The following is a 26,381-nucleotide window of genomic DNA, read 5'->3' on the forward strand; positions in this document are numbered from 1 at the left end:
GGGGGCGACCCTGGCGAGGATCAGAGGTGATGCTGTCCCAGCGTAGATCTGGCGCTGGAGACATGGTGACAGTCACTGGATGAGCTCGGCAGCTTTTCCTCAAGTTTCCTTTGTCGACTTCTCCGCCGGACCGTAGAAGTGAGTAGAAAAAAGAGAGAAAGAAAGAGCGCACATGTTGTTGTTATTTTCTTTCTTTGATTTTTAACAGTTATAGTTTTGCAGGTAAAACACGTAATTACTTTAAGACGTTATGCAAACTCGCGTCACGCTGCCAGTTCTGTAGAATAATCTCAGCAAACAGGTATAGAAATCCTTACTGATTAGAAATGAGATTTTATAACGTCTGTTTGAAAGAGGAAAAATTGAAAACAAGTTTAGTTTTTCTCTGAATACAATTTCTCTACCATCTGGAAAAAATATTTAGGCTTCATTTGTTTGTGTGTATAGTATAATTGCATGTTTTTATTGCCATTTTAAAGCAGATTAAAATTTGTTCTTTTTTTTTAGTGATTTTATAACGCAAGTGAGCCTAAATTGTTTATTTTGTGAGTTTTAGGTTAAAAAAAGCACGATATAAATAAACAAATAAAATTAAATTAATAAAAACTCTAACAGTTAACTTTCACTATTAGTTCCAAGAAATGCCTTATGGTAATCAGAGTGTTTTATTCTTGAGTGCTTCTAAGAAGCATTATTATACTTAAAAGTGCTTTCTAGTGTTTCTTTTGCTTAAAAAATGTTTGTGCCCATTTTAAAAATATGTTTTGATTGCAAAACAATCAAATATTTTGCATAGTAGCACACATGTCATTTTTTCTAAGACAGAAACCATAGAAATAGAAATGCTTATAAGGGTGTTTCTGATGGTAGCTTATTTGAGCATGTAGACAACACAAGAAGTGCCTGAAGAGTTTTTTGCCAGATAATGAGGGGGAAGAAAACAAAAACTTGGCAAGGGCGCTGTCAGAGCGACAAGCAAAGCAGATGTGGAACATGCCGAGAGCTGAGGACAGACGCTGTTCAGTACTCACTCTCAGACAGTGAGTGACCTGTGGAGGACACACTGTTGTTCTGATTCCACCTCATTTCCAGCCGGCGGAGCTTTGCTGCTTTCTGCATTGGAAGATTCCAGCAAAAAGAACTGTAAAAATGGTACTTTGTTAAAAATATTTATGTCTGTTGTAGAGCTGAGTGTCAGGCCAATGTGTGAATTACTGAATGGCTTGGTGATGGGTTTCCTGACTAGTTGGCTGGTTGGTCATCGATCCTGTGTCTGCTTAGCAAACTATGAATAGAAGCATTTGTTGAGGGCGACTGATCAATTACACTCACATCTGAGGCTCCACTTGTTCCTCTCTGTGATTGACATCTCTATGCTCAATCGTTTAGCTTTAGTAGGTTTTAGTTTCATTTTTTTTGCTGCAGCTGACAGCGCTTGACATTCCTCAGCTTTTTTATCTTATCCTATTCTCACACGCAGACATAAACACATAGTTGCTGAATCCGTGACTCTAGAATGTATCTGCTAACACCGATCTCAACTAGTGAGGGAAACCAGGAAACACTTGGGGGGGGGGGGGATTAACCTTAAAATTGCATATCGGAGTATTTCTTTATTCAAATCGCGGTGAATTAGAAACATGAAGAAGTGCTGTTTGAAAAAGCTTGTAGATACATAAAATCTGCCTCAAACTCCCTGCTCCCCTCCATTCTGAAGTATCCGCCTATCGACGACTAGACCCATGTACATCTTGGTTTTCCTGGTCTGAGCTGGCATCTGTCTCAAAACTCTACTGCTGGACAGTTCTGATTTTGTTCACTATTTTGTTGCTCCGCTATTGTTAGGTTGGGGTTACGAAATGAATGATAAGAAATAAGTGCAGGTTCACTCCACATCAACGGTCCAACCCACAACTCAGAGGGAAATTTCTTATAAAGTACTGCCGCTCTGCAGAAAGTATGTCCTAGAAATCGACACGTCTTTTTTTTTTTGCCTAAAAATGGCATAATCATAATTAAAGGACCACTGGGAACTGTTGTACAACAGATCAAATGATGATTGGAGTGAGATTTTGAACACCACAGTGGTGACAAATTCACAAATCTGCACAGATTCCTTCCAGTTGGATCCAAAGCGTCAGACTAAACCTAAAGAGGGAGCGGTGTGGATGCTGCATGTGTTTTTGTGTGGCTGGTATGTGGGTCTGACTAACAGTGAAGAAGCCAGAGGTTCTTATCTGACCTCTCCCATGCTGACCTTTCACCCCCCCTGAAGACAAGTCTTTTGTGTCTGCTGGGCGAGAGACCACGGGAGAGCGTGTGTGGGTGCCTGTGTGTGTGCGTGCGACAGCATATGACAAGTGTGGGTGACATCAAAGTCTTACTTAAACATTATCTGTGCTCACCTTTGACCTTGCTGTCATGAGACATCCTTCAAAACTAATTCACCCATGCCCTTAAAAAAAAAAGCTGAGATAATTTATGTGTGCAACCATGCAACACGGATTTATGGGTTTTTGAATAGAAAGTGAGGTAATGCATAAAGTAAAAACAGAGAAGATTGTTTCTTTTTTGTTTTTTCTTTGCCAAATTAATGTTGTGAATTTACCTCATTATGCATTAATTTCACATTTTTATCTCAAAATGCTACAGCTACTTAGTCTCTACTTTAGTTAAATATTGTCCAATTAGCCTTTTCCATTAGTTAAATACAATTGATGTAACTCTTTATGCTTAAAAACTCGACTTGACTTGGACATTTTTAGGTTTAGCAATGAATCCTTGTGATTTGCAGCGGCCCTCAGACTTTTCACAGATCCTAACAGCATGCTTGTGTGTGAGGTCGTATGTGTGTTAGAGGGTGAAGGGAATGGGTTCAAGGGGTCATAAAACACCACAATAGTGTCTCAATCCCTAGGGTGAAAGACAGCAGAAAAGGGGAAGAAGAGGAAGGGGGGATGAAAGGATCTCCCACTTCCACGTTAAGGAGAGAGAAAAGGGGATTCGGTGGGGGGAGAAAAAAAAATCTACAAAGCTCCCAGAAAGTTTAACTTTCGTCTGTTAGTCCTGCTTTATACATTGTTGTCTTTTTAATTGACTTAACTGAGCTGGAACAAAAATAATTTTGAGATTGGGCTCTTTAGGAATTTTGACTTGAAACCACATTTTCTTCCAATTAGATTTATGCTTTTTATGGTGAATCTGTAACCAGAAAATGTGCTTTAGTGTTTTTATTCTCCTGGATGCTTTGCAGACATTTTTCCAGACTTGCACCGATGGTCTATTTAGTAAAAGTATTTGAGTTTTTGTTAACATCAAATAAGAATTGAGAAACACCTCTCTACTGATCTCTTATCTTTTGCCTGTCCCTTCCAGTGTTGTCTCTCCATGGTTGTAAAAAAAGGGGGGGGGGGGGGGGGGGGCAGGATTACTTCCTCTAAACTTTAAGGCACTGGGGGTGTTTTCTTTTTTTCTGCACGTCTCTGCGAAGTGGTGCAAAGCCCTAAAAATCGGAGCTGCACCTTTGCATATGAAAGTGCGGGAGCCGGGTGCAGCGGATGAGATCTTTGTCCATGTGCTTGTGAATTTAGGAGGGGAATGTGAGGATAATCCCATCCCACACACACGCTGCACTCATGCCGTCATATGGGACTAAAAATCCCAGGCTAACACCTGGAGCTGCTTTACTGGGTTTGTGTTCGTTCCAAACAACAGGAAATTAATAAATCCATAATCGCTATTGAAGTAAAAATGCGTGAATCATAGTAATAGATTCCATTTGTCTAGGGTAAAATGATACTCCAAAACTAAAGGAGCTTTAATTAATATATTAAAATAATTAAAATAAAAAGTAGCTTCTTTATTTTAATAAAAACAGAGCTTGCAGTTTGTTTGTCCAAGTTTACCTCAACATTTAGGCTACCTTGTGAATTGTTTTTAAGCTTCTTCTGGATTCAGAGTTTAGATTAGGAAAAAACATTCCTAAAATAAACCTGCTTTAAAGCACATCAGTTTTAAAACATTTAACATACCGGTAGTCTTTCCCTGTCATTGAGACAGTGTTAAAATGCTGCGTTCACAGCAGCTGCGTGGCATGTGACTCATGTGTGCTGCGCTTAAGACACACTAGAGACCCGAGAAGCTGCTTTTTCTGCTCAGAAAATACTGTCTGTACTTTCTCCATCCTTAGTTTGGTCATCTTTGTGTGCTCATAAAGAGTTCACCAGTCATAATATGATATTCATCTGAAGTTATTATTACAACAGATGAGCCGTTCATGCATTAAAACATTAGTATTACTGGAATTTAATCAAGTTTGTGTTGTTACTCAACTGCAGTAAAATCAATTATTTGATCTCACTGACCATCCAATGCCTTAATAGCCTTTTAAATCAATTTATCTTGAAATTTTTTGCCAATGATCCTTTAGTTCTTTGTTTTCTGCTGCAGGCTGTGCAAAACAGAAAGGAGTTTAGACTTAAAATGTCAGTTTCTACTAAAGCAGTTTGTTTATTTTCCAACTTTACTGGCTGTATTATTATTAATAGAATTATTATTATTGTTGTTGTTGTTGTTGTTTTTGTTATTTATCCAGTTTTTAAAAACATGAGTCTCTGTCAACACCCAAAGGAACCAGGAAACTGAATCTAGAGAGATCCACCGTGGTGGAAAGTTAAAAAACAGAGAGGGGGAGTGGTGTCTAGGTCAGGATGTCCTGACTGTGTCAGTGCAGCTGATTTTATATGAAGCACTTGGGATAGACGCCATGCACCAGTAACCACAGGTTGAGCCTGTTTGGACGTATTTGAGTTAATGCACAGCTGAATTTTTTCATATTCTTTTTCTGCCTATTACTTGCTGTGCTCAGGTTTTTGTCAGTAAGTGTGTCAAAAAATTCTGAGAATGTTTTTTCGCTAAGTGTCAGAGGATTTTGAGTTTCGGTGTATCTAAATACGAGGTTAATTAAAAATGTATCTGTTTTTCCTTCCATATCCTTTTTTTAAAAGGAGCATCAACATAGTTGTTCTGCTTCTTTCTTAAACTGAATAAAAACTTCGGTGAATCACACAGGAGAGTTTATGCTACAGAAAAACAACCTTCTTTGAGATGTGAAATCTTGTGCCGCTCTGTTTGCAGGACGCTGATGGGGAACTCCTATGCAGGCCAGCTGCGAAGCGCTCGCTTCGAGGAGGTCCTCCATAACTCCATTGAGGCCTCTCTGAGGTCGAACACCTTGGTGCCTCGGCCTGTCTTCTCGCAGCTGTACCTCGAGACGGAGCAGTCATTTGGTGAGAGCAAAATCAAACTCGTGGATTCCTCTCCGGTTTGGATTCCAAACGTTAGTTTAATTTAGGATTTTAGGATCACTTACCAACATGCAAATATTCTTTTAAATTTTTTTTGCAGGCCGAGCAGAAAACGATGATGAAGACGACGAAGATGGCTCAGAGTCAAACAGTCCACCAATACCCTACCAGATGAAACCACCCCCCGAGGGCTGCTGTACCGCAGATGGTCTGTATGCTAACGCACAGTAACTCTTTAACACAGGAGTTTTAGCTTCAGTATTGACACTATTTACTACTGTAGCTCTTCAAGCCTTCATGCAATTCTGTTAATTCCAGCGGATTCTGAAGCAGAGTAAAGCAGACCTGCACTGGTATGAAACACTTTACAATAGTAAAGTTCTTACGCAATCAGCATAAATTTGCTGATTCTGTTGCGGAGGCTTTTAGTGATTACAGAGCACTTTACGTTATTAATGTGCTTCACATCAGTGCAAAGCCGATGGGAAAAGCAGGTTTCTCCACGTTGGTATCAGCCGATTCACATTGATTGCGTAAATCAGGGCTGTCAAACTCCACAACAAAGGGTTTTCCGGAAATCCCGCCTTTTCTGCTGCTGATTACCCTGATCAAGTGTGTTTAGCCAATAAGGAGCTTCATTGGCTTGTTGGTTGGCAAACATGTTTGAACCGGCCCTTGAGGCTTTTATTCTGACACCCCTGGCATTAATAGTCAAAAAGGTACGGTAGGTAAAACGAGTGTTATTTAGGTGTCACCAGCAGCATCTCTGGTGGTTAAAGGGTTCTGGTAAAGAAGCATCGTGTTCTCCTTGCAGGCTTTTGTCAGGCTGGCAAAGACCTGCGTTTGTCCTCGCTGGCGTCGGACACCTTGGATGTTCCCGCTGGCTTCATGTTAGTTGGGGTAAAGTCCCCCTCCCTCCCGGACAACCTGCTGGTGTGCGCAGTGGATCACCGCTTTCTGCCAGACGAACGGGGTCGCAACGCCCTGCTTGGTGAGTCTGCTGAGCTTTGGATTAATAAGTCAAATATCAACTTTCAAGTCTGAAAGAAAAATGATTGTATGTGTTTTCTTTTTACTTAAGCAAATATATTTTTGCCGTTGATACAGGAATTTGTACCTCGGGTCATGCTGATATTTCCTGTGATCATTCATTTCCCCAAAACTCTGACAGGCTTTTCTGGAAACTGTATGGGGTGTGGAGAGAAAGGTTTCCGCTATTTCACTGAGTTCTCCAACCACATTAACCTGAAACTCAGCACGCAGCCGAAGAAACAGAAACACCTGAAGTACCACCTGTACAGAAACAAGCAAGGCATCCTGGTTAAAGGAGCTCCCATCTGCTGGAGAGTAAACGGTAAGAGATGGATGTGGCGCAGTGGCGCCTCCAGAAATTTGTCATGAGGGTGGCCGGGAGGGGGCAACTTTAAATCTTGGGGTAGCACACAAAAACCATGAGCTATAATTTTAAAATTCATTCTACTAAATGTAATAAAACAGCTTTTAGAAAACTAACAGAAAGTTCAATGCCTACTGATATATTTTGATTTATTGTGTTTATATTTCATGCTTAGGTGTGTCTGCTTGGGGTGTTCAGCTCTTGACTGGGAGATATCTATAATGAACAAAAAGTCAAATCAGTTGTTGTGAAATAATAATAATGCCCTTCCATGGTAATTATTAATTATATCTGTAGACATTTCTATTCAGACTAATAAACATGAAACAGTTTTATTATAAGGGCAAAATCATTTTAACTTCACCTGTTGGTCCAAGAACAGGTCGAGGGCCTTTTGCTGAGTTCTCCCTTGCGTCTCTGACCAACGATGCAGACTGTCCCTCGTCTGATGCCGTCTCATGTGTGTCTTCCTCATTATCTTCTGTCATTAATGCTGGCTGCGGATCATGCTGCTCTGTCTCATCTTCCTCCTTCTCACTACTCCTTTGTTGCTCTCCTATCTCTTTCGCTCCTTCTGCTGTACTTTTCTTCTTAAAATAAGAATATATGTAGACTTTTCTCCATTCTCTTAAAATTGACATACACAAGCATCAACTAATGACTTTAGGTAACTCTGTGGAAACAGGTCAAAAACACATCAAAATGCTGCAGTAACACAACACACCAGTCCTGAAATAGTGCCATGAAATGCGAGGTGCATCTGACGGGGGACATCCTCTTTTTAACTACTCATAAAATGTCATTACACATCAATGCAATTGTATTTGGGCACAATATGGATCAGGTTATCTAAAGTATAGTAAACAGATTGTTAAAAGACACCACAGAAAATATTTAACAGGTGTGAAAAGAAATGTAGTGTTTTGGGATGTGTGTGTGTGTGCTGAAACCGGTGCTTGTGCAATGCAGGAAGGGAGGGGGGAGAGCGCGTGTGAGTGTGTGGAGCATACAAGCGTGGTCTGTCGGTGTTTTCGAGTTAAGGAAAAAATAATAAAAGTTCCTCTTGAAGAACTGAGACTGGTTCTTTTGTTTAACCCGCTCTGGAGCCTCTGAGGGTTCGAAGGCAGAAGTGAACCCCGAAGGAAGATCACCCTCACCGTCTTATTCGTGTTCTGCATCCAGCTGCTCGTCTATAGCTACAGATGTCTGCGCACGCATGGGCGGGGGTGGGGTGGGGGCTGCGGTTTAGATGATAAGAGCGACTTGGCAACTGTAGGCTGTGCATTTGGGATGAAATGCCTAACTGATGTTACCACAGTTTATAGCGGCTAGTGGGGTTGCCCTGGGGTGGCCATGTGTCGGCCATGCCAATGATTTTTTATTTTATTATACTGTAATTATCCCACAATGGGAAATTTGTTCTCTGCATTTGACCCATCCGCTGGGGGAGCGGTGAGCTGCAGCCGAACTGCGCTCTGGAGGCAGTAGCGTTAAGGGTCTTCCCTCCGGGAATCGAACCCTGGTTTCCTGCGCGGTAGCCTTTCACAACCGAGCTACCCAGCCGTCTGATGTGCCGCTTACGCTAATTCTGTCGTTCCTGATCTTTGATCTGTTCCTGCTCTAAAGCAAGGAACACAAAAATGTATTTTCAAATTTTACAACTGTTTCCCAGGATCTTTAGAATAGGTAAAAGTCAGTCTAGATAGATAGATAGATAGATAGATAGATAGATAGATAGATAGATAGATAGACAACTTTATTTATCCATTTGGGAGGTTCCCGCATGGAAATTGACATCTCCATCGCATACAGCACTGGTTGACATACATATAGGAAAAAGGAAAAAGTAGCACAGTGACTAGAAAGATTAGAACAGTAAGAAACAATTTAATTGTTTGTAAGAATACCTCCTGTTAAGACCCTGCAGTCTTATTATTTTACACCAGTTATCTGATTATTCACCTACTTTAACCTTCTGTTTGTAGACAAAGATCTTTTTTCAATTATTAAAAAGAACACTAAAATCGAACCATATTTTTTTTTCTTTCAGATTCGGAAATGCTCAAAGTCAAAAAATAACAAAAAAAGTGACCATCATGATTTCAGCATGATAAATGCTGTCAGTCTTAAACGCCTTTCATACCACTTATTTCGTTTTCAGTACCTTCACGTTTTTTCTTCAAGCTTTCCTAAGCATATTTCTCATTAATAACAATCATGTTAATAATACTTATAATTTTAGCTTTTACTAGGAGCTGTGTTTTAGAAGTCAGTAACAGACTCTCATAGGATTCGTGAGGACCAAAGCTTCAAGCCCCACATATAAAAAACAACCTTAAAGCACAAAATTGCAGAGGGGTCACTGTGTTTGCATATTGAAGTTTGACAGATTTGTTTTTGTTTCAGATGGCCGAATAAGACCGATAAGGCCCACTCACTCAGAAAGCACCCTAACATCCCATGAACAGCCACCAAACATGGCGCTAACTTACCGAACAGCAGGTAACGGGACATTTAACAGAGGCTATGTTCACACTGCAGGGCTTAATGCTCAACTCCAATTATTTAGAAAAAATCTGATTTTTTTGCAAGGCCGTTCACATTTCCAATTAAATGTGAACTTTTGTGATCTCCTGTGTTACCGTGAAATGACCCAGAAGTGACCCGCATGTGCAGAAGAGCACTCAACGGTGAACAACGTCACTCGTTGTTTGCGGAAGTAGCTAACATTAACAATGGATGTCAACTACAGTGTTGTCAACAGCAGAGCTCTTTTTGCTGTATTTAATGTTTTCCCAAAGGAGCCAGCACAATTACAATCTTCTGATTTTAAGAAGGCATTGGAGCCAGGATCATCTGTACGCACTGTTTTGAAATGGGGATGTGTATGTGCTGGGGACAAGCGCGTGTGTGTGTAAGAGAGAGGAGAGAGCGCGTATAGCGCTGTAGGGATTACTGCGCTGCACGTGCTCTCTCCTCTCTGAAGGGTAGTGAGAGGGGCAGTGCATTCATGTTGTGTGTTACGGAGGAAGGAGAACGATAATAAAAGAAGGCTCCCCCCAGAAAAACTGCTATTGACTCTTTATTAACCCGCTCTGGAGAATCTGAGGGTCGAAGGGGGAAGTGAACCACAAAGGAGGATCCGCCTTCGGTCCCCCGCACTTCTGACCACGGTCGGAAAGGGGAAAAAAAAGTCATTTCTGGAAAGGTTCAACACCACACTCGGCCATTTCGCTGGAATTTTTTTTAAAAACCGCCCGGTTGCAATAAGAGCCCTTGAGTTTGGCCTGAATACAGCTGTCACCCCAAATTTTAATCCAATCGGGGACCTTGCTTCTCTTCCACTGACTGGTCTCAGCAGCATCGTCCGCCATGGTTGATGTTTATGTTCTCTTTCCCGCCTACTTCAACGTAGAATGATGACGTTTGTAGCGTCTCAATGACGTATGGGTCGGATACATGTGGTCTGGCCGTTCAGACGGAGGTCGCATTTCAAAAGATCAGATACGGATCGGATTCAGGACCACATACCCAAGTGGCCTGGGTTACATTTGAAAAGATCGGATCTGTGTTGTTCAGACTGTCATGAAAAGATCAGATACAGGTCGCATAGGGGCAAAAGAAATAGGAATTGGGACGTTTCAGCCTGCAGTGTGAATGCTGCCAGAGACATTTTACCGCATTTTCTGCTGAAGTGTGGTTTTAAAAAAAAAGTGGTTGTTCTGAAACACACTTCAGCTTTGAGTTTGAAAATAAGCAGATTTTTTTACACAGCAAAGTCCCTTTTTGAGGCAATTAGACAGAGCAGATCATATAAACATAACCACACTGTTAACAGAATATTTACAGATTTTAATGCTTCTAATTGGTATGAATTGTTTCAATTTGTAAGTGGCAGGACCTCATGTGGACCAACAAACAACAGATCTGGCTCACACACTGATCAACGGCAACCACAGTGCTCCCTCCTCTGCTCAGTCGTCTTTAAACCAGCCCGGGAGGTCCTCTGCTCCAGGTACCAAGCTATTCACTTTTATAATGGGCATGTTGTCTGACAGACGGGCAGTTATTATTTTAGTCCTGAACTAATTTTACCTGCTGTGAGTTTAACTGTTTTAGAGGCTTTAAAACATTGTACATAATAAAGCAGGTTTAGCCTTTTAACAAGCATGTTCTTCTATAAGATTCACAGTTTTGTTATAGCAAAACTATGAAAATTGTTGAAAAAATTATGTAAATGTTTGCGTTGAGTTAATTGACCCTAAGTATGTTTAAGGCCATTTTTGGCCCTTTTCAATGACATATTCAGGTTCAACTTTGTCATAAATTGCCTTTAATGTTTTGCTTTGTAAGTTTAAGTTTAGTTGTTGTCTGTTCTCCTGCTTTTTAATCGTCATCGATCTCCATTCCAGACAAAAACTGATCCCTCAGCACTATGACCCTTTAAGCCACAAATTCAAAATGGAGTGTCTGCAGTAAGACGCAGAGATATACATTTATTTAATAAGGTTTGAATTTTGTCAAATGGTCTTATTGTGATTCTAAAATAAAAGTTTCCCATTTATTCATCATCAAGACAGAAAGGTTTCTTCTTATACTTTTAAGGTGGAACAAATTCAAATTTCAACAGCAACTTAACTGTAAATATTCCTTAAAGAAACAAAGCAATTGCAACAGAGAATATTTGCAACTTTTAGTTTAGATTTTATAAAGTCTTTCACTTGTTTTTTGTGCTGCAAAGTATTCTCTTTTTTCCATTTAGACGGTGTGTGTGAATATTATCAGGTTGCAGTTTTTTAATAAACCCCTTCCTTTGGTATCTTCACACCTCTTTTTGGGAAGATCAAATCATTAGGGACTGTAGTTGTGGGTTTTTGTGTTGGTGTGTGTGAGAAAGAGAGAAACTGTGCTGTGTATGTGTTGGGGGTTACTCTTTGTTTTTCCCTGCTTTTATTTGCCAACACTTGAGGCACTAAAACCCTACCTTTCTTTTTTTCTTCCCTTCTCCCCAAACCTCCTCAGTCTGCCTCCTCTATAAACGAGGTTGTAAAATTCCCTCGCTGTCTTGTCCTTTTTTTATTTCGCGGTTTCTCTCTGTGAGGGAAGCTTCCTTCCTGTCCCTGTTGTTTTTTAATTGCCCTTTGAACAGGTCAACCTTTCATGTGTGTGAATTCGAGCTGCATTTCAGCAGATACTTGAGAGGGAAAGACAGATAAAAGCACGACTAAAATACAACTCTTTGTTTTTGCTGAATTACCAGAAGTCCTTCCTTAAACATTTTCGAGTCTAGTTGTTAAATCGTTAGCTATTCTCAAGAAGACCTTCCATTCCGAGCTTCATAGAAAACCCTTTCATTTGAAAAATATTCTAAATTGACACATAAAACTAAACCACTGAAAATTAGAAAATAAAAATCAACAAAAAGATAATCTGAAACTGGTTTTAAAATCTTTTATCTTTTTATTAAGCTACCCATACAAATGCTGGACCTCCCAAAAAGAGACACAAAGGATGGTCCCCTGACCTATCCGCCAACAGTCTGCAGGAAAGCACTGTGAAGTCTCCACCAGCATCATTGTCTTTATCCACCTTATCAGTGTCTTCTGTCGTCACCAATGGCAACAGATCAGGTACAATATTTAACTAAACAATTAATATTAATTAGAGCAACAGAGTATACTAGATTGATGTATATATTATTTATGTTCTGTGTTGTTTGTCCAATTTAAATAACTGTTCTTCTATTCACTTTCTCTTTTTAAGAGATTCCATCTCTGCAGAGCTCATCACAGCCGTCCGCCGCCATTTTTCCCCCTCTACAGTTGTCTGTCACAGTTCCTGATCAGCTGCTGCACACCTGCAGACTTCAACCTGTCATATTAAAAGGTGAAACAGTTGTTTGTAGGAAAAGGACCTAGGTCCCCCTAAAACGAGAAATGTTATAATTTATTGTATAAAATCATGTATTATAAAATCCTAAGAAAAGCAGATTTTAGGCTTAATCAAACTCTTTTGATTAAAATTGATAAACTTAGACATGATAAAAAGTTCCTCTGTCATTTTTCCTTCAAAAGCTTGTTGAATTGGACCTGTGTGTTTGTATTTGTCATCCCAGCGGCGCTGCAGCACACAGTGTGCCGACAAAAGAAACGACCTGTGTGCATTCTCTTACAGTGTTCTTTTTGAGTGACTGTCCTCGGGTCAGTCAAGAAAAAAATAAAGCACATTAGCAGCTGCGTCCACAGTGAAGAGTTGGGAGCTGAAGGGTCAAACCTTCCTGAAATTTAGGAGAAAGTGGGCTTTTCCGCATATCAATCAAGCGACATACTTCAATGGGATTGGCTGATGGCAATTTTTTAAAATAAATGGTGTGTATATATATATATATATACACACACATTTGTTTTGGTTTTGTTATGTTTGTTTATTTTAGATGGACCACAACCTACCCACACATCAATTGTGATTGAAGTACCCCTACCCTAAAACCAAATGACTAAAACTTTGAAGATATATTTATACCTATAAGAGAGTCAAATAACTCTGAGAGATGGTCTAACTAATGCTTTTTAGAGTTTTGGTCTTTATTTTCTTCCATGAGCCTCTTTCTCAATCAAAATATCTGGTAGGTGGACATGTGTATTTGCTTTTATTTCTGTTTCCTGTTTTTTCCTCCTTAAAGCATGCTTTTGGGATTCTGCCATTCCCGTGACCCCTGCCATCTTATTTCAGTGCCCTCAGACATTCATTTTCCCACCATCTGATTCTGAACAACTTTTGTTGTTGTTTGCATTTGTAGCATTTATTCAACTAGCCTCCCTCCCATCAAAACACCAGTCAAAGCATTTGTGTTACATTTCATTGATAAGGTAGATTCTTTTATCTAAAGTCATGCTTGTTCTCTGCAGGACATGAGAAAATGCAAAACAGGAGCAGCTTAAGAAAGAAAAGAAAAATCAAGCTAATTATATTTTTTCATGCAAATGTTTTATGTTTTATTTCCATTAAATTTCTGCTTTTTTTTTTTTTTTTGCATAGGACATGGTCCTCTTCCTCAGCTGACCGGCAACGTGAGAGACATCTTGGTCAGTTCTCTGCTCCACAGTTGCTACATGAGCTCACAAACACTGCCGAGAATCTACCAGCACTATGGGCCTTCGCCCATTCAGCCACTCTCTACGGAGATGCAGATTCTGCTCACCATTTACTACCTGGTTCAGCTCGGTCAGTGTAAACCCTCTTTTCAGCATGAACTAGTCCTTCATTAATGATTTAGGTTGGCCATGATTAAAAAAAGTATTTAACCCTTGTGCTATCTTAGATGACCCCACCCTTACTTTGACGTGTTCTCCCTACTATGAGAAAGGTGGATAAAGGTGGAAAGATTTCATGTAATCCATGGACACCAGTGAGGTTCACAAATCATTGAAGAAAAAAGGTTCAGAGCACTGTCTAGTCTCTAGTGGGTCTAGATGACCCAACTCCCAATGTTAAAGTGCCTAGGACAGCACAAGGTTTAAAGTCACACTCCGGTTATCTTTTCATCTGTTGTAAAAGCGTTCCCAGTGGTCTTTTAATTATGATTATTCTGTTTTTAGCAAAAAATAAATAAAAAAAATGTTTTTTAGAACAATTTTTCTGCAGAGCAGCAGTAGCCCATTAGAAAATTTACCTCTGAGTTGTGGGCATGACTGTTGACACAGAGTAAGACTTTCTACCATTTCCCATCATCCATCTCTTTACTGTGCTGTTAAAAAATAGAAAGGTCCACGGTCTCTGGAACTTGTTTCTTAACTAAAAAACATATTTAGCTGTTTTTTTTCTTTTCTTAATATTGGCTAAATGAAAATAACAATCAGTCAACTTTATGGTCACAATTTTTTTCTTGCCAGGCCCTGAGCAGGTGCCCTTGGTTGAGGACCTGGAGCAGATATTCATGAGGTCATGGAGGGAGTCCCACTTAAGTGAAATCAGGCAGTTCCAGCAGCCTCAGGCACCAGCTGTCCAAGGAAGACACTATACTCTTGAGGTCAGGCATGGGAACAAACACAGAGTGTCACTGATGATTTCCATCACCAATAAGAATATAAACTAACTGAGTGACCAAATTCTGCCATTTGATTTCCTCCAGACTCCTGTTTCTTTGCCTGGCCACCTGCAACAGATCTCTCTGCAGAGCCAACAAACATTAACCCCTAGTCAGCTTCCCTGGCTGGCCCAGCTTGCTGCATCTTCTAGTGGGGAGGGTGTGGTGGTGCTGGGGGAGGACGTCAGGTCTTTGGCTCAAGGACTCGATCAGACATTCAGCAGATTGATTGAAGGAAAGCTTCAAAACACCAACTATGTGGTCATCCTTGTCACTACACCAGGGCATGAAACACAGTCATGCGTGGTGGTCACAGGTTGGGTCTTTTTCATGAATACAGTTGGAACTAAGCAGTGAAGATTTTGCTGAGTGTGTCTATCTCTGCTGCAGGTAAGCACCAGTGCCGTGCCTTATCAGAGAGCATGTTCTCTCCCAGTGAGGGGCTCAAAGAAATCAACCTGCAGTTGTCTTCAGGCGTTGCAGAAGAACTCATCCACTTCTGCAAGTCTCTTGGATCAGGTCTGTGCTCTGCTTAGATTAGAGTTGTTTATTGACTGATTAAAGAGTGTTTTATTTGTGAGAATTCACTTAAATGAAAGTAACAACATAGTTTATATTAATGTTGAGGAATATTGTAAACTCTGGAAACTATTATCAATGTTGGCCACAGACAGGTGAGGCTGCAACAAAATTCTCATTAGTTAAAGAGCACTGAAGTTCTTGCAGACCAATTTCGTAAACTTAAACAAAACAAAGTCATGGAACACTTCAGTGTGAACTTGAAGTAAAGAGATGAAACTGTAGCAGCAGTTCAAACTCCATCAAGATACACAAAACAAATTCTTGCTGCCAATATGTCTTAGTAAAAAGTATAGCTAAAAAGTATGGGATTGTGTTGTTATTGACTTATTTAAAGAACTATATATATTAGATTATTTGAGGCGCTAATATAAAGTCAGTGGTTTATGTGATATTGGAGTATGGAAGTCAAAGTTATTCAAAAGTAATAAAATTAAAAACATTAAAAAAAATCAGAAATGTCATACTTGTATATTATTATATTTATTTCTTGGTTTAGTTTAGAGTTTTTGACTTTATGTTTATAATCAAATGTAGTGGATGGAAAAAGGATTTCAGCAAAAGGAAAAATCTAGTGAACAAAAACATTTTGAGCTGACATGCAAAAGCTGCGATTCACCTATACTAGCTGAATAAAACACCAATATGTTGGATTTGAGTAAAGCAGAAATATACAATGGAAATTGTGAATTTTGAATGTATTATTCAATCTAAAAAAAAAAATTCTGTCGGGATTCTATTTGTGAGTGTTGTCGGGGAGTTTAAAGGTGTTTTACAAAAAGAAATTTCAACTTTGTGAAGAGAAATGGATTACTTATTTACTTTCAGCAGATAAAGTTTTTTTGTAATTCACAATAATTTGCTCTAACGTACATTTATTTTTCTTTTATTGAACAAATATTAAAAAAGGTTCTCTTTTATGTAGGAAATGTCTTGAAGTTCGGTCATGGCATCTGGACCTAAAATCTTCTTTCTTGAAACATTTCACCGGTCATCCAAGGCTTCACGTTTCAAAAAAGAAGATTTTTACCAAACATAACAAGTGTATCTGTCAATCCTTTTGTCCCATCAGAGAGTTTAATCATATGTGGGGATAATTTGTTAATGTTTTTTTTATTTGTCAGATGGTGACATAGATAAACTTTTGGAGAGCAACCCTGCAAATAGCAATGAAGCGTTGCCCCTTTCCAGAAACCAGGAGTGTCCTGAGGAGAACATGTCTAGCCCGAAAAAAGAACCTAATTCAAAGGATTCTCAAACCCAATCTTCAAAAGATGAAGTCAGCCCTAAAGAGAGCAAACACTCTTGTTCAGGTAGCAACTCTGTCCCCTACATGCTTCAGAATATAATGCATAAACATCTTTGTGTTTATTTGCTTTTCTGGTGAGGGTATGTTTGATCTTGAATTCATGTGTTTGTGTGTAGAATACTCTGCAGAATGGCGTGAGGTTCGTCCCATCCAGCTAGCAGTGGCCAGAAAGCTCCTGTCTCACGTTTGCGCCATCGCAGACTCCAGCACACAGAACCTGGACCTTGGTTCGTTTGACAGGATCAGCTTCCTCATCCTAGTACCGCCCTCAGAGGTCACATTTCAGCAAACTGTTTTCCATCTCAGGAACTCTGGTCAGTAATCTTCAATATTTTAAATCTGAAGGGTGCATTCATTAATTACCTTTGCCCAGATATTTGAACCCACAACAGTTAAGCAGTTTTTGTTTTGTTGTGATTGTCATGAATGAAAAGAAATCTCCCTTTGGGTTTTTCAGGTGTCCTCCAGGACCTTGTAAGTTCTGATCAAGAATGTATGTCTAAGCTTGAGCCAGAGCAATATGTAGTGAAGATGGATAGAAAGGCTCAAGCACGGATTGACAACCTCACCCAGGAAGCACATAGAAACCCATACACGCTCTATATCCTGGTTCATGACCACGCTCACTGGGATATTAGCAGGTTTGTATTTTAAAATAAAACTAAGGCCAAAGGTTTTGTCTTTTTAAGTTATTCTTTTAGTCTGGCGTTAAATAAAAGCAGGAAAACAGGAGTGTTCATTTGATCTCTTTCTCTTCACCTCTTCAGCTCATCTTGCAGCAGCCCAGACAGTGGTTTGGGTCTCGTGGATCTGCTGCTAAATTCTCAACAGGTGAAAGATGCGGCCAACATCCTGATTCTCCACGTCACTTCATTCCCGTTTGCTCTGCAGACTCAGTGCACCCGTGTTAGCCCATACAATGAGATCCACTGGCCTCCTGCTTTCAGTAATGTAAGTAAAACTCAACTTAAATATATAAGAGATACAGTAGAATTCTTTGCTATGAAGTTGTCTGGCTATGGGGTTGTGTGTGCAGGACGTGGACCTGTATCATGAAAGGACACGCTATTTTGGGGTGTCGGAGCTTTTAGAAACGACTCGCTCGGGTGGCTGCTTGCCTCTGCTGCGTTATGATTCCTCCTTTGAGAGCATGTCCTCAGCCCTGGAAGAAAGGTGAAGTTACCTCGCAGTTTCCCTGATAGTCTTTCAAGTTAAAAAGACATTTAAGGCAACTTGTGCAATCTTTATTTCCCTATGATTTTTAGGTTTCCTAAGCTGCACAGTGCTGTGATTCGCACCATGGTTTTGATCCAGCACTACTGTATGGCTTTGGTGGCCCTTTCTGGCAGAATCAGCAGCTCTCACAATCTCCACAAACACACCTCTGTGGAAACGATGGAAATCGTGCAAGCCCTGCTCACCGCCGCACAGCAGTGCCCCTCCCATCACGGTCACATGGTCCTGCTGCGGATCCCCTCCTTAGCGCTGGCAGAGTGGGCCCACCGGCGGCTCTGCAGGGTGAGAAAGCAGCTCGATCTGGAGAATTGTTTCGAAATTATTCTGGGGAATCCCAGTCAGACTCTGACCATCAGACAACATTTTACCAACCAGATTAAGGTGAGAAACAACGAGATTTATGAAAACGTCTCTTATCTTAATATTGCGCTACCTGAAGCACCTCCTACAGTTAGAAATGTGTATTTTTGCATGCTTTTGCTCCTCAGACATGGTTAAAGGACCAGGACTGTGACTGGGTTCCTCATACCTACTTAGAGTTGGAGGCTCTTCCCTGCATCTTGATTCTTTCAGGAGCCGAGCCTCTGGGTGAATCCCTGCCCAGGTGCCCACTCAGAACTCAGCAGATTTTCACAATAAAAAAGCAATTCTTTGGCGTTTTTACAGGAAATCAGTTTAAACTGAGAATATTTGCAACTGTTTGACACAGGTCTCTGAAGTACTGTGACCTCCGAGTGATCAGCTGCTCCTACCTTCACCGCACCACTCTTGAGCAGGAACTGGGACTGGCAGCCTATCTGGTGAAGGCAGAGTCTCGACCTCCACACAAACCTGGACCAGGAAGTGATGTGATTGAAAGTGATCCGGAACCGGAAAAACTCAGCAGCACTGACAACGAGGAGGAGGAGGCGCAGGAGAATGGTCAGATAACAGTAGCAATACAATTACGTACATTTTAGCTAAATTTTGTTTCTAAACAATTGCACAAACTAAAATGACATTTTAAAAAAAATGGTTTCCTGTCTGTTCAGGAGAAACTCTGCTGCAGTCCACCCAGCCAGTCCTTTCCTGCCAAAAGAGTGCAGCTGAGTGTGTCCCTGCACAAAGCACCACCTCTCCAAATGTCCAGAAGGGGGCGTTTGACACTCTTCCGTTTCTCTCAAAAGCACAGGCTCAGCCCCAGCCCTCATCTCAGTCCTTCCCGTATGCTCCGACAGCACCTCAAAACCAAGCTCAGGTTCAAGATTACACCTCTCAGATGCACTCACAGTCCCAAAGTCAAATTCAAGTGTTATCCCAAGCCATAGTCCAGGCTAACATCTGTCCCCCCTCCCAGCAGGCACCTGTTTCCCATCAAATGCCTCCTAAATCCACATCGTCAGACTCTTCATCCCCGCGGGCCTCCTCTCCCCATCAGAACTGCTCATGGGCCCGAGGAGTGGGTCGCCCGCCCTCTGTGCTCCTGCCTCGTGCCCTCTATGACATTATCACAGTCAGTGACAGCAGTGGGCTTCCACGCTGCACCTCATTCTTGCCTCACATCTATGTTGCATGGGCAAGCAGCTTTAGGTAAACCATGCGTCTATAATTTCATTACACAAATATAGAAGAGTGGTTTATACATATTGTTGATATAATCTTTACCAGCCTTTACGCTGTTGGTATACTGACTGGAAAAGCGATTTTCTTTGGTGTGCAGACCTTTGCTGAGTAAAATGATGACCTGTACAGAGCAGTCACTCTATTATCGTCAGTGGACAGTCCCTCAATCCAACCATATGGACAGCAGCAACCGAACTGAAGGAAGGAGCGACAACTTTCACCCTCGCAGACTTCTGCTCAGTGGACCCCCTCAGGTACCCCTAACTTAACTTTTTTTACTTTTTTGCCATTATTATTTTATTTTTACCCCAATCACATTTTTATATTCGAAAAATTACCCATAGTTTTGTGTGCTTTTGTTATTTGTCATTCTCTGTATGACATGTATGTATGCATTAAATACATTTTTCTTTGTGTCATCTTGAGTGATATGTACTCTTTTTTTTTTTTTTTTTAAAGGTATGGATTTGTATGTCATCCCTTATTGTAGATCTTGTCACTACCAACGATGTCCCTTTCTTGAACTTAATGCCAATGCATGTCTTCTTGTTTTTGTCCATGGTCAGGTGGGTAAGACAGGAGCATACTTGCACTTCCTGGGGATTCTGTCTCGAATGCTGATCCGGCTTATGGAGGTGGATATTTATGATGAAGAAGACATCAATAACAGTCAGTATCTTTGCTATACAAAACAAACTTTCATGTTATTTATTCTGCTTATAAAGGGTTTTCTTGTTTCTGTAAACTCATATGAAACACACTTGTCTTTGTAAATCAAGGTGTCCAGGCTGAGTGTGTGCAGTTTCACCCACCTAATGCTCCTTGGCCCAAAATGGACATAATGAAGAGAATGCCGTTTGACTACATCATCCATGATGCTAAATATGACGACATCAGTTCCATATATTGCCCTGGATATAAACCGGTTGCTGAAAGTAAGCTCTGAGGCAGGGATACTAATGCATTACCACAAATATTTTGTTTGCTGCCTTTTCATAACTTTATATGGGTTGATCTTCCCTTGGCCATGTATTGATGCAATCTAAAACACTTGTTGTGAAGGAAATCCTTTGCGACAGGAAGATGTTTACCTACGCAGGCGGACATCCAGAATTAAGTTGTCCAAGTATGCAGCCTACAACACTTACCATCACTGTGAACAGTGTCATCAATACTTAGGCTTCAACCCCAGATATCAGGTAAGGATAACAGAGTTTGGTTTGAAGAAGTAAGCTGTTTTTCAATGTAAATAAATGACATTTTTCTGTTAACAACCTTCAGATTTATGAGTCTACACTGCATGCTTTCACATTCACCCATCTGCTGCTGGGAGAAGACATCCAACTGTATTTCATCATTCCAAAATCCAAAGAGCACTACTTCAGTTTCAGCCAACAGGGAGGCCAGCTGGAGAGCATGAGGCTACCTCTGGCTTCTGAACAGGTCTGTTCTTCCACACTGAAACACAGAATCTCTGCCTCAGAGGTTTAAATCTTGTGTAAATCTGTACATAACTAACTGCCATAGAGCCTGGTCTCCTGAATAATGTAGAATTTTCATTAGTTGCCACCATTTATGAATAATTTGTGCTGCTCTTAGTATGCTGTATACCAGTTTATTTAACTGAATCCACCGAGAACAACTAAATAATGGTAAAATATTAGGATGTGAGTTTATTTTAAAGCTTTCAGCTACGACTATTGTACGTTTTTATGATATTAGTGTAATTCTTGATTTGTCCATTAGGTGGCACTGTTTGTAAAGCTACAAACTACCGGTACTTTTTGTAACTAAATCAAACTTTGTAGAAATGTTCTGATGATACATATACCACAGAGCCTTTTCCTTTTATTTTCCTTACATTGTTAAAAAAATAGAAGTGGAATTTGGTTTTACTTTGATTACTTTAAATTAACATGCTTAAGGAATGTTTTCAGAATTTGCTTTTTTTTGTTTGTTTACAGAATCCAGACTGCATTAAGACTCCAATCTTTACCCCGACCACAGGCCGCCATGAACATGGTCTCTTCAACTTGTATCACGCCATGGACGGAGCCTCACATCTGCACATTCTGGTGGTGAAGGAGTATGAAATGGCCGTCTACAAGAAGTACTGGCCCAACCACATTATGCTGGTCCTGCCCACCATCTTCAACGGAGCTGGAATCGGTATTTGTGGGAACACCTATGATGCATTCCCTCTACTGGTTTTAATTCACAATTTTCTTTTTTTGTTGTCTTTTTTGTTGAGTTAAATTTTGAATTCTCGTAGCTGGTTAACACTATGCTTATAAAGATTGCTTATAAATTTGATTTATATTAATGTGTGTTTATATTAATGTAAGATTTTTGTACCTTTCCCCCACAGTGTGGACACATCCATAAATTAAACATAACTTTCCAGATGTGAAAGATCAGCTTAATAACCAGCTTTTGTTGTCCCTGCAGGTGCTGCTCATTTCCTGATTAAAGAGCTCTCGTATCACAACCTGGAACTGGAGCGCACTCGGCGTTTGGAGGGAGGAAGTCCAGCAGATGTGTGGCCCTTCATCATCCTTGCAGATGACTCCTGCGTGATGTGGAATGCAGTGGACCTCGATGCACGGAGGTATTTGATGTAGTTAGGTGCTTGAATGACAATATTTTTATCAAGTCTATTGTTCTATCACTGTAAACTTTAGAGTTGAAGATGTTACAGATGTCACAGTTGAAGATGTTAGCTTTATTTGTATAGTACTTTATACTTTTTAACCTTGCTGTTTTTAGTGGACCAGTGGAGCATGCAGTTTCATTGAAGCAGGTCCTTCAACACATGGAGGCCTGTCCGGAACTGGCCCAATACAGCCTGTGTGGCATCAGGAAGTGGAGTAGCCGTGGGCTTAAAGGTCAGAACCCAGAACATTAAAGACAGAAGAACACTTACAAATGAAAGTACTTTCTTAACCTTCGAACAAAACTTAATTTAAGACATTTCTACCTAAAACACAAACAGACCAGTTAAACGACTGGCAGCTATTAGCTTTTTATAGACACATTTTTATCCTCCCAAACATGGATTTCCGAATGATTCTGAAGTATTGTTTAACCCTCTAACACCGGAGATGTCGCAGGGGACACCTAAATGTAGACACTCTTTGACATACCATAAATCTTCAACTGGTTACATGATCAATGTGAGACCGCTCATTCTGACGCGGAGAAAAGCAGCTTTTCGTATCGGTTTTGCACAGCGACACATTACTAACGTGAAGTGTTGCATAATGGCGCAAATACGTTTTTTTCCCCCAACAGAATCAGCTGATTGATTGGTTATTTGCATAAATTACTTCATTACTGTGAACAATAATCAAAAGAATGTAAACACCGAAGCCTAAGCTCCGGTGTTAAAGGGGTTATTATTTTTAAAACCTTCTTGTACTAATCTAAGGTTGCAATCTCTTTTTTTTTTTACTTTTGAACTAGGGAGTAAAAGATGGGAGCCCTTCTTTAGGGGTCACCTTTATGATTTCCTTCTCCTCAATGTTGACCGGAGTCAGAACGTCCAGTATGACCAGAACCGCTTCACTTGCCATGACGTAGACTTCACCCTGAGGCTGCACAGTGCTGGCCTCATTGTCTGCAGATTCAACAACTTCAGCGTCATGAAGAAGCAGATCACTATAGGAGGATACAAAACCTTTATCATAAAGACCAAGGTACAAATGGAGAAAACATTTAACAGCAGCTGTCACATAAAAAATAACATTTGAATAAAAAAGGAATTGAATGAGTTACTTATAAAAAGAGACAAAAGGAAACAAGTGATTTTGAATATGTTAAGATAATAATAAAGGTAAATAATGATTTTCTTTTTCCTGTAAGCAATACATCTTGTTGCACCTCCTTATGTAGTACCAAAACATTCAGTAGTTTTTTCAGGATTGGCAATTTTGTTAATAAAACTAATGCAGTGTCTCCGGCACGAAACATTAACAGGACGTACCGGTAGACTAAAAACCACAGTTTACTTACAAAAAGAACACCTTTGGCATGGACTGACAAGAGTTAAAGTCACATATAATGTTTAAGTGGTGCAAATGTCATGAACCTTGCTCCAGACTTTTCCTTTCACAGCTTTATTCTGATATATGAAAGACTTGGTTTCATATAATTCTGGCTGGGTACAAAACAAAATGATTAATTTCTTCTCCATGATCAATCTTCAAACGGTTTGCACTTCCATGAATTAAAAAGGAAACTACAAAAGCTGAGTCCCTGATTGGTCAAAGTTCAACGGGTTTAACTTTCAGTGCGTATTCAGTTGCTGCGCATTTTATGCCAAATGAACTTAAAAACTTGAGTAGCGACGCATGAGTGTGAGAGTTTTGAACACGAAAGCCCAAAGTGCATATATGCGCGCGTTTACAAAGACTTCCCAGCTCGGTGAGAGCGCAGTGTTAGAAGAAACTTGGGTGAGCCCCTTAAACAGATACAGTCAATATATTTAGATTTTTCCTGTCCATTTATTAATATAGGGTTGTACAAAGGAGTCATAGAGGGAAAAGTCAATCTGGTACATAAACACTCCAGCCACATCTTCATAGTTTTTCTTTGATAAGCAGAGGCCAACAGAACAAAAAAAAAGTGATAGTCACACGATTTTATTCTTGTTATGATATTTTCTATGGAAATACTTTATTTTCAACAGTTGAATCACAAAACAAGCAGCTTGATTTCTCTGTTTTCTTCTTCGCTGGTTTTCAAACTGTTTTGACGTCAGTTTTTAGAAGAAAATTATCTGATCAGGTTTTTCTCTCACCTGAATTTCCTCCAGATGACAGATGTTCCCACCTCAGTGGGACCTTCACAGTATATCTGTGCCCCAGACAGCAAGCATCTTTTCTTGGCCACACCGGCGCAGCTCCTTTTGGAAAAGTACCTCCAGCACACAAGCCAGAAGTTGTTTCCGCTCAGCATCAAGAACTACGCAAACCCAGTTCTGTCTGTAGACTGCTACCTCAACCTGGGTCCTGAGGTACGGACTCTCACACCTAACCTGCCAGGTCAAACCCCCTCTACCTGTGCTAGCGTAACAGACTGCTTCCCTCCTGCAGGTAACGGTGTGTTTTATGAGTTCCAGACCTCACTCTGTCAACATCAGCACCACAGGGTTGCTGTTTAGTGGACTGCTTCTCTGTTTTGCCGATGCGTTTGTGACATCTGGCTTCCTCAAGAAGTTCACCTTCCTCAAAGGTAAAGCAGAAAACCGTAAACACATCAGGAAAGAATATGTGTGAAATTGTGCTCTTAAATAAAGTTAAATCAAGATGATCACAGACTTGATATGGAGCCAATTTAGCTCGTGCTGGTTTGTGGCGCCTTCCGTCCGTGAAACCAGGGTTCAAATCCGGGCTGCTCCCTATTCCCTTCTCTGCTTCTGTGCCGGTCCCAAGCCCGGTTAAATTGAGAGGGTTGCGTCAGGAACGGCATCCGGTGTAAAACATTGCCAAGTTAACCATGCGACTCGTCCTCAAAAAGAGAGGTTGTTTCGCTGAGGCGACCCCTGATGGGAAAAGCCGAATGAGAAAGAAGACAGACTTGATATGATTTATTTTTATTATGATTAATAATATTCCTACATGATTGAATCACAGTCCTGCAGAGTAACAGCTACATTATTAGACTATTGGATTCTTACTAATTAGTAAAGAATTCCAAAGTTATAACCTTAGTAAAAACTATTGAATTATTAGATAAAATGTCTAACTTTGACTAAGAAGTCAAGATTATATTTGCACACAAAACCGTTATCAGCCTTTTTAAAGGTTTAAATAAAACAATAATAAATAAAAGCCATTTAGAAAGATGTTCAAATAAACTCACACTAACATGTTAAAGCCCAGATCCATGTTTTGAACGTCTTCAACTTGTTTTCCTTATTTTTACGTCATGAAAAAAGTGTCTGCCCCCCACCCTCAAATCTCCTACAGGTGCCACCCTGTGTGTCATCAGTGCAGACCGGAGCTCGCTGAGGCAGACGGTGGGCAGGCTAGAGCTGGAGGAGGAGTGGAGGTTCAGGCTCAGCGATGAATTCCAAACCGCCAACGCCAAAGAGGACCGACCGCTCTTCTTTCTGACTGGCAAACACATCTGACCGCAACAGGCATTCAAACTCAGAGTAGCTCAGAGTTTCATATCACCAAAGAGAAGGAATGCACTAAAATACTTTACCATATCACATGTGGACAAAGCACAGATGTTTATTTCTGTATGCATTGATGTTGAAGACAATAATCTTGTGTAAATGAAAGACTAATTAATTTTAGTCTTTCATTTACTGCTTCATGATGGCAGCAGATAAAGCAGAGACTCTGTTGATCTTCCTTTCTTGCAACCTTCATTAGTTCTTTTCTGAAGTACATCAAGGCCAATCATAATTTGCTCTGATTCAACATCAGATTACAAACTAGAGAAAGAGTGGATACATTTCGGAGACTAGCTTGGATCATTATTTTACCTTTTTAGAGTTTCTTACTGCACGCCAGTGCTCATGTCTTTGCAGTTTGTGTAAAATTTCTGGCAACTTTTTATAGAAGTTCTTTTCATTGTCCAGTAAGTTTTTACCAAAATGTCAAATGTATATTTTTTTTCTTATTTGTTTAATGTAAAGAAAAGTACTTATTCACAATCTGGCTGGGAAAAAGTTGTTATGATCTTTGTAACTGTGCTAGAAACATGAACCGTCTGTATTCTGACAGCCTTTTCCTTTGTACAGTTTTTGATACTGCAGATTTTATAAATGTACAGTTGTTTCAATTGTTGCCTGAGTGTGTTTGTGAATGCCCCTTTAAGTGACAGTGTAATAGCCTTGAATGTTTACCATGCCCT

At 40.2% G+C, this 26,381-nt stretch overlaps 1 protein-coding gene across 2 annotated transcripts; it reads left to right on the forward strand.

Moving 5' to 3' along the window:
• greb1 (growth regulating estrogen receptor binding 1) lies at nt 1–26,309 on the forward strand. Of its 2 annotated transcripts, none has more exons than XM_011492600.4 (35): nt 1–138; nt 5,137–5,288; nt 5,407–5,514; nt 6,121–6,297; nt 6,478–6,660; nt 9,109–9,204; nt 10,595–10,717; nt 12,171–12,332; nt 12,466–12,588; nt 13,741–13,926; nt 14,595–14,731; nt 14,834–15,104; nt 15,179–15,307; nt 16,492–16,680; nt 16,793–16,990; nt 17,134–17,317; nt 17,444–17,627; nt 17,713–17,849; nt 17,942–18,293; nt 18,401–18,516; nt 18,622–18,833; nt 18,944–19,149; nt 19,249–19,481; nt 19,612–19,768; nt 20,081–20,183; nt 20,294–20,449; nt 20,577–20,713; nt 20,796–20,957; nt 21,479–21,683; nt 21,963–22,122; nt 22,281–22,399; nt 22,977–23,209; nt 24,328–24,528; nt 24,608–24,746; nt 25,484–26,309. In XM_011492600.4, the coding sequence occupies exons 2-35, from the start codon at nt 5,144–5,146 to the stop codon at nt 25,645–25,647; spliced, it is 5,787 nt and encodes a 1,928-aa protein (XP_011490902.1). In that variant the 5' UTR covers nt 1–138; nt 5,137–5,143; the 3' UTR covers nt 25,648–26,309. The 2 variants fall into 2 exon arrangements, with proteins under 2 accessions (XP_011490902.1, XP_020555377.1); XM_020699718.3 differs by having other exon boundaries at nt 19,252–19,481.
• The last annotated feature ends 72 nt before the right edge of the window (nt 26,310–26,381 follow it).

The sequence above is a fragment of the Oryzias latipes genome, chromosome 3, assembly GCF_053564925.1.
Source record: "Oryzias latipes strain Hd-rR chromosome 3, Olatipes_Hd-rR_3.1".
NCBI lineage: Eukaryota > Metazoa > Chordata > Actinopteri > Beloniformes > Adrianichthyidae > Oryzias > Oryzias latipes.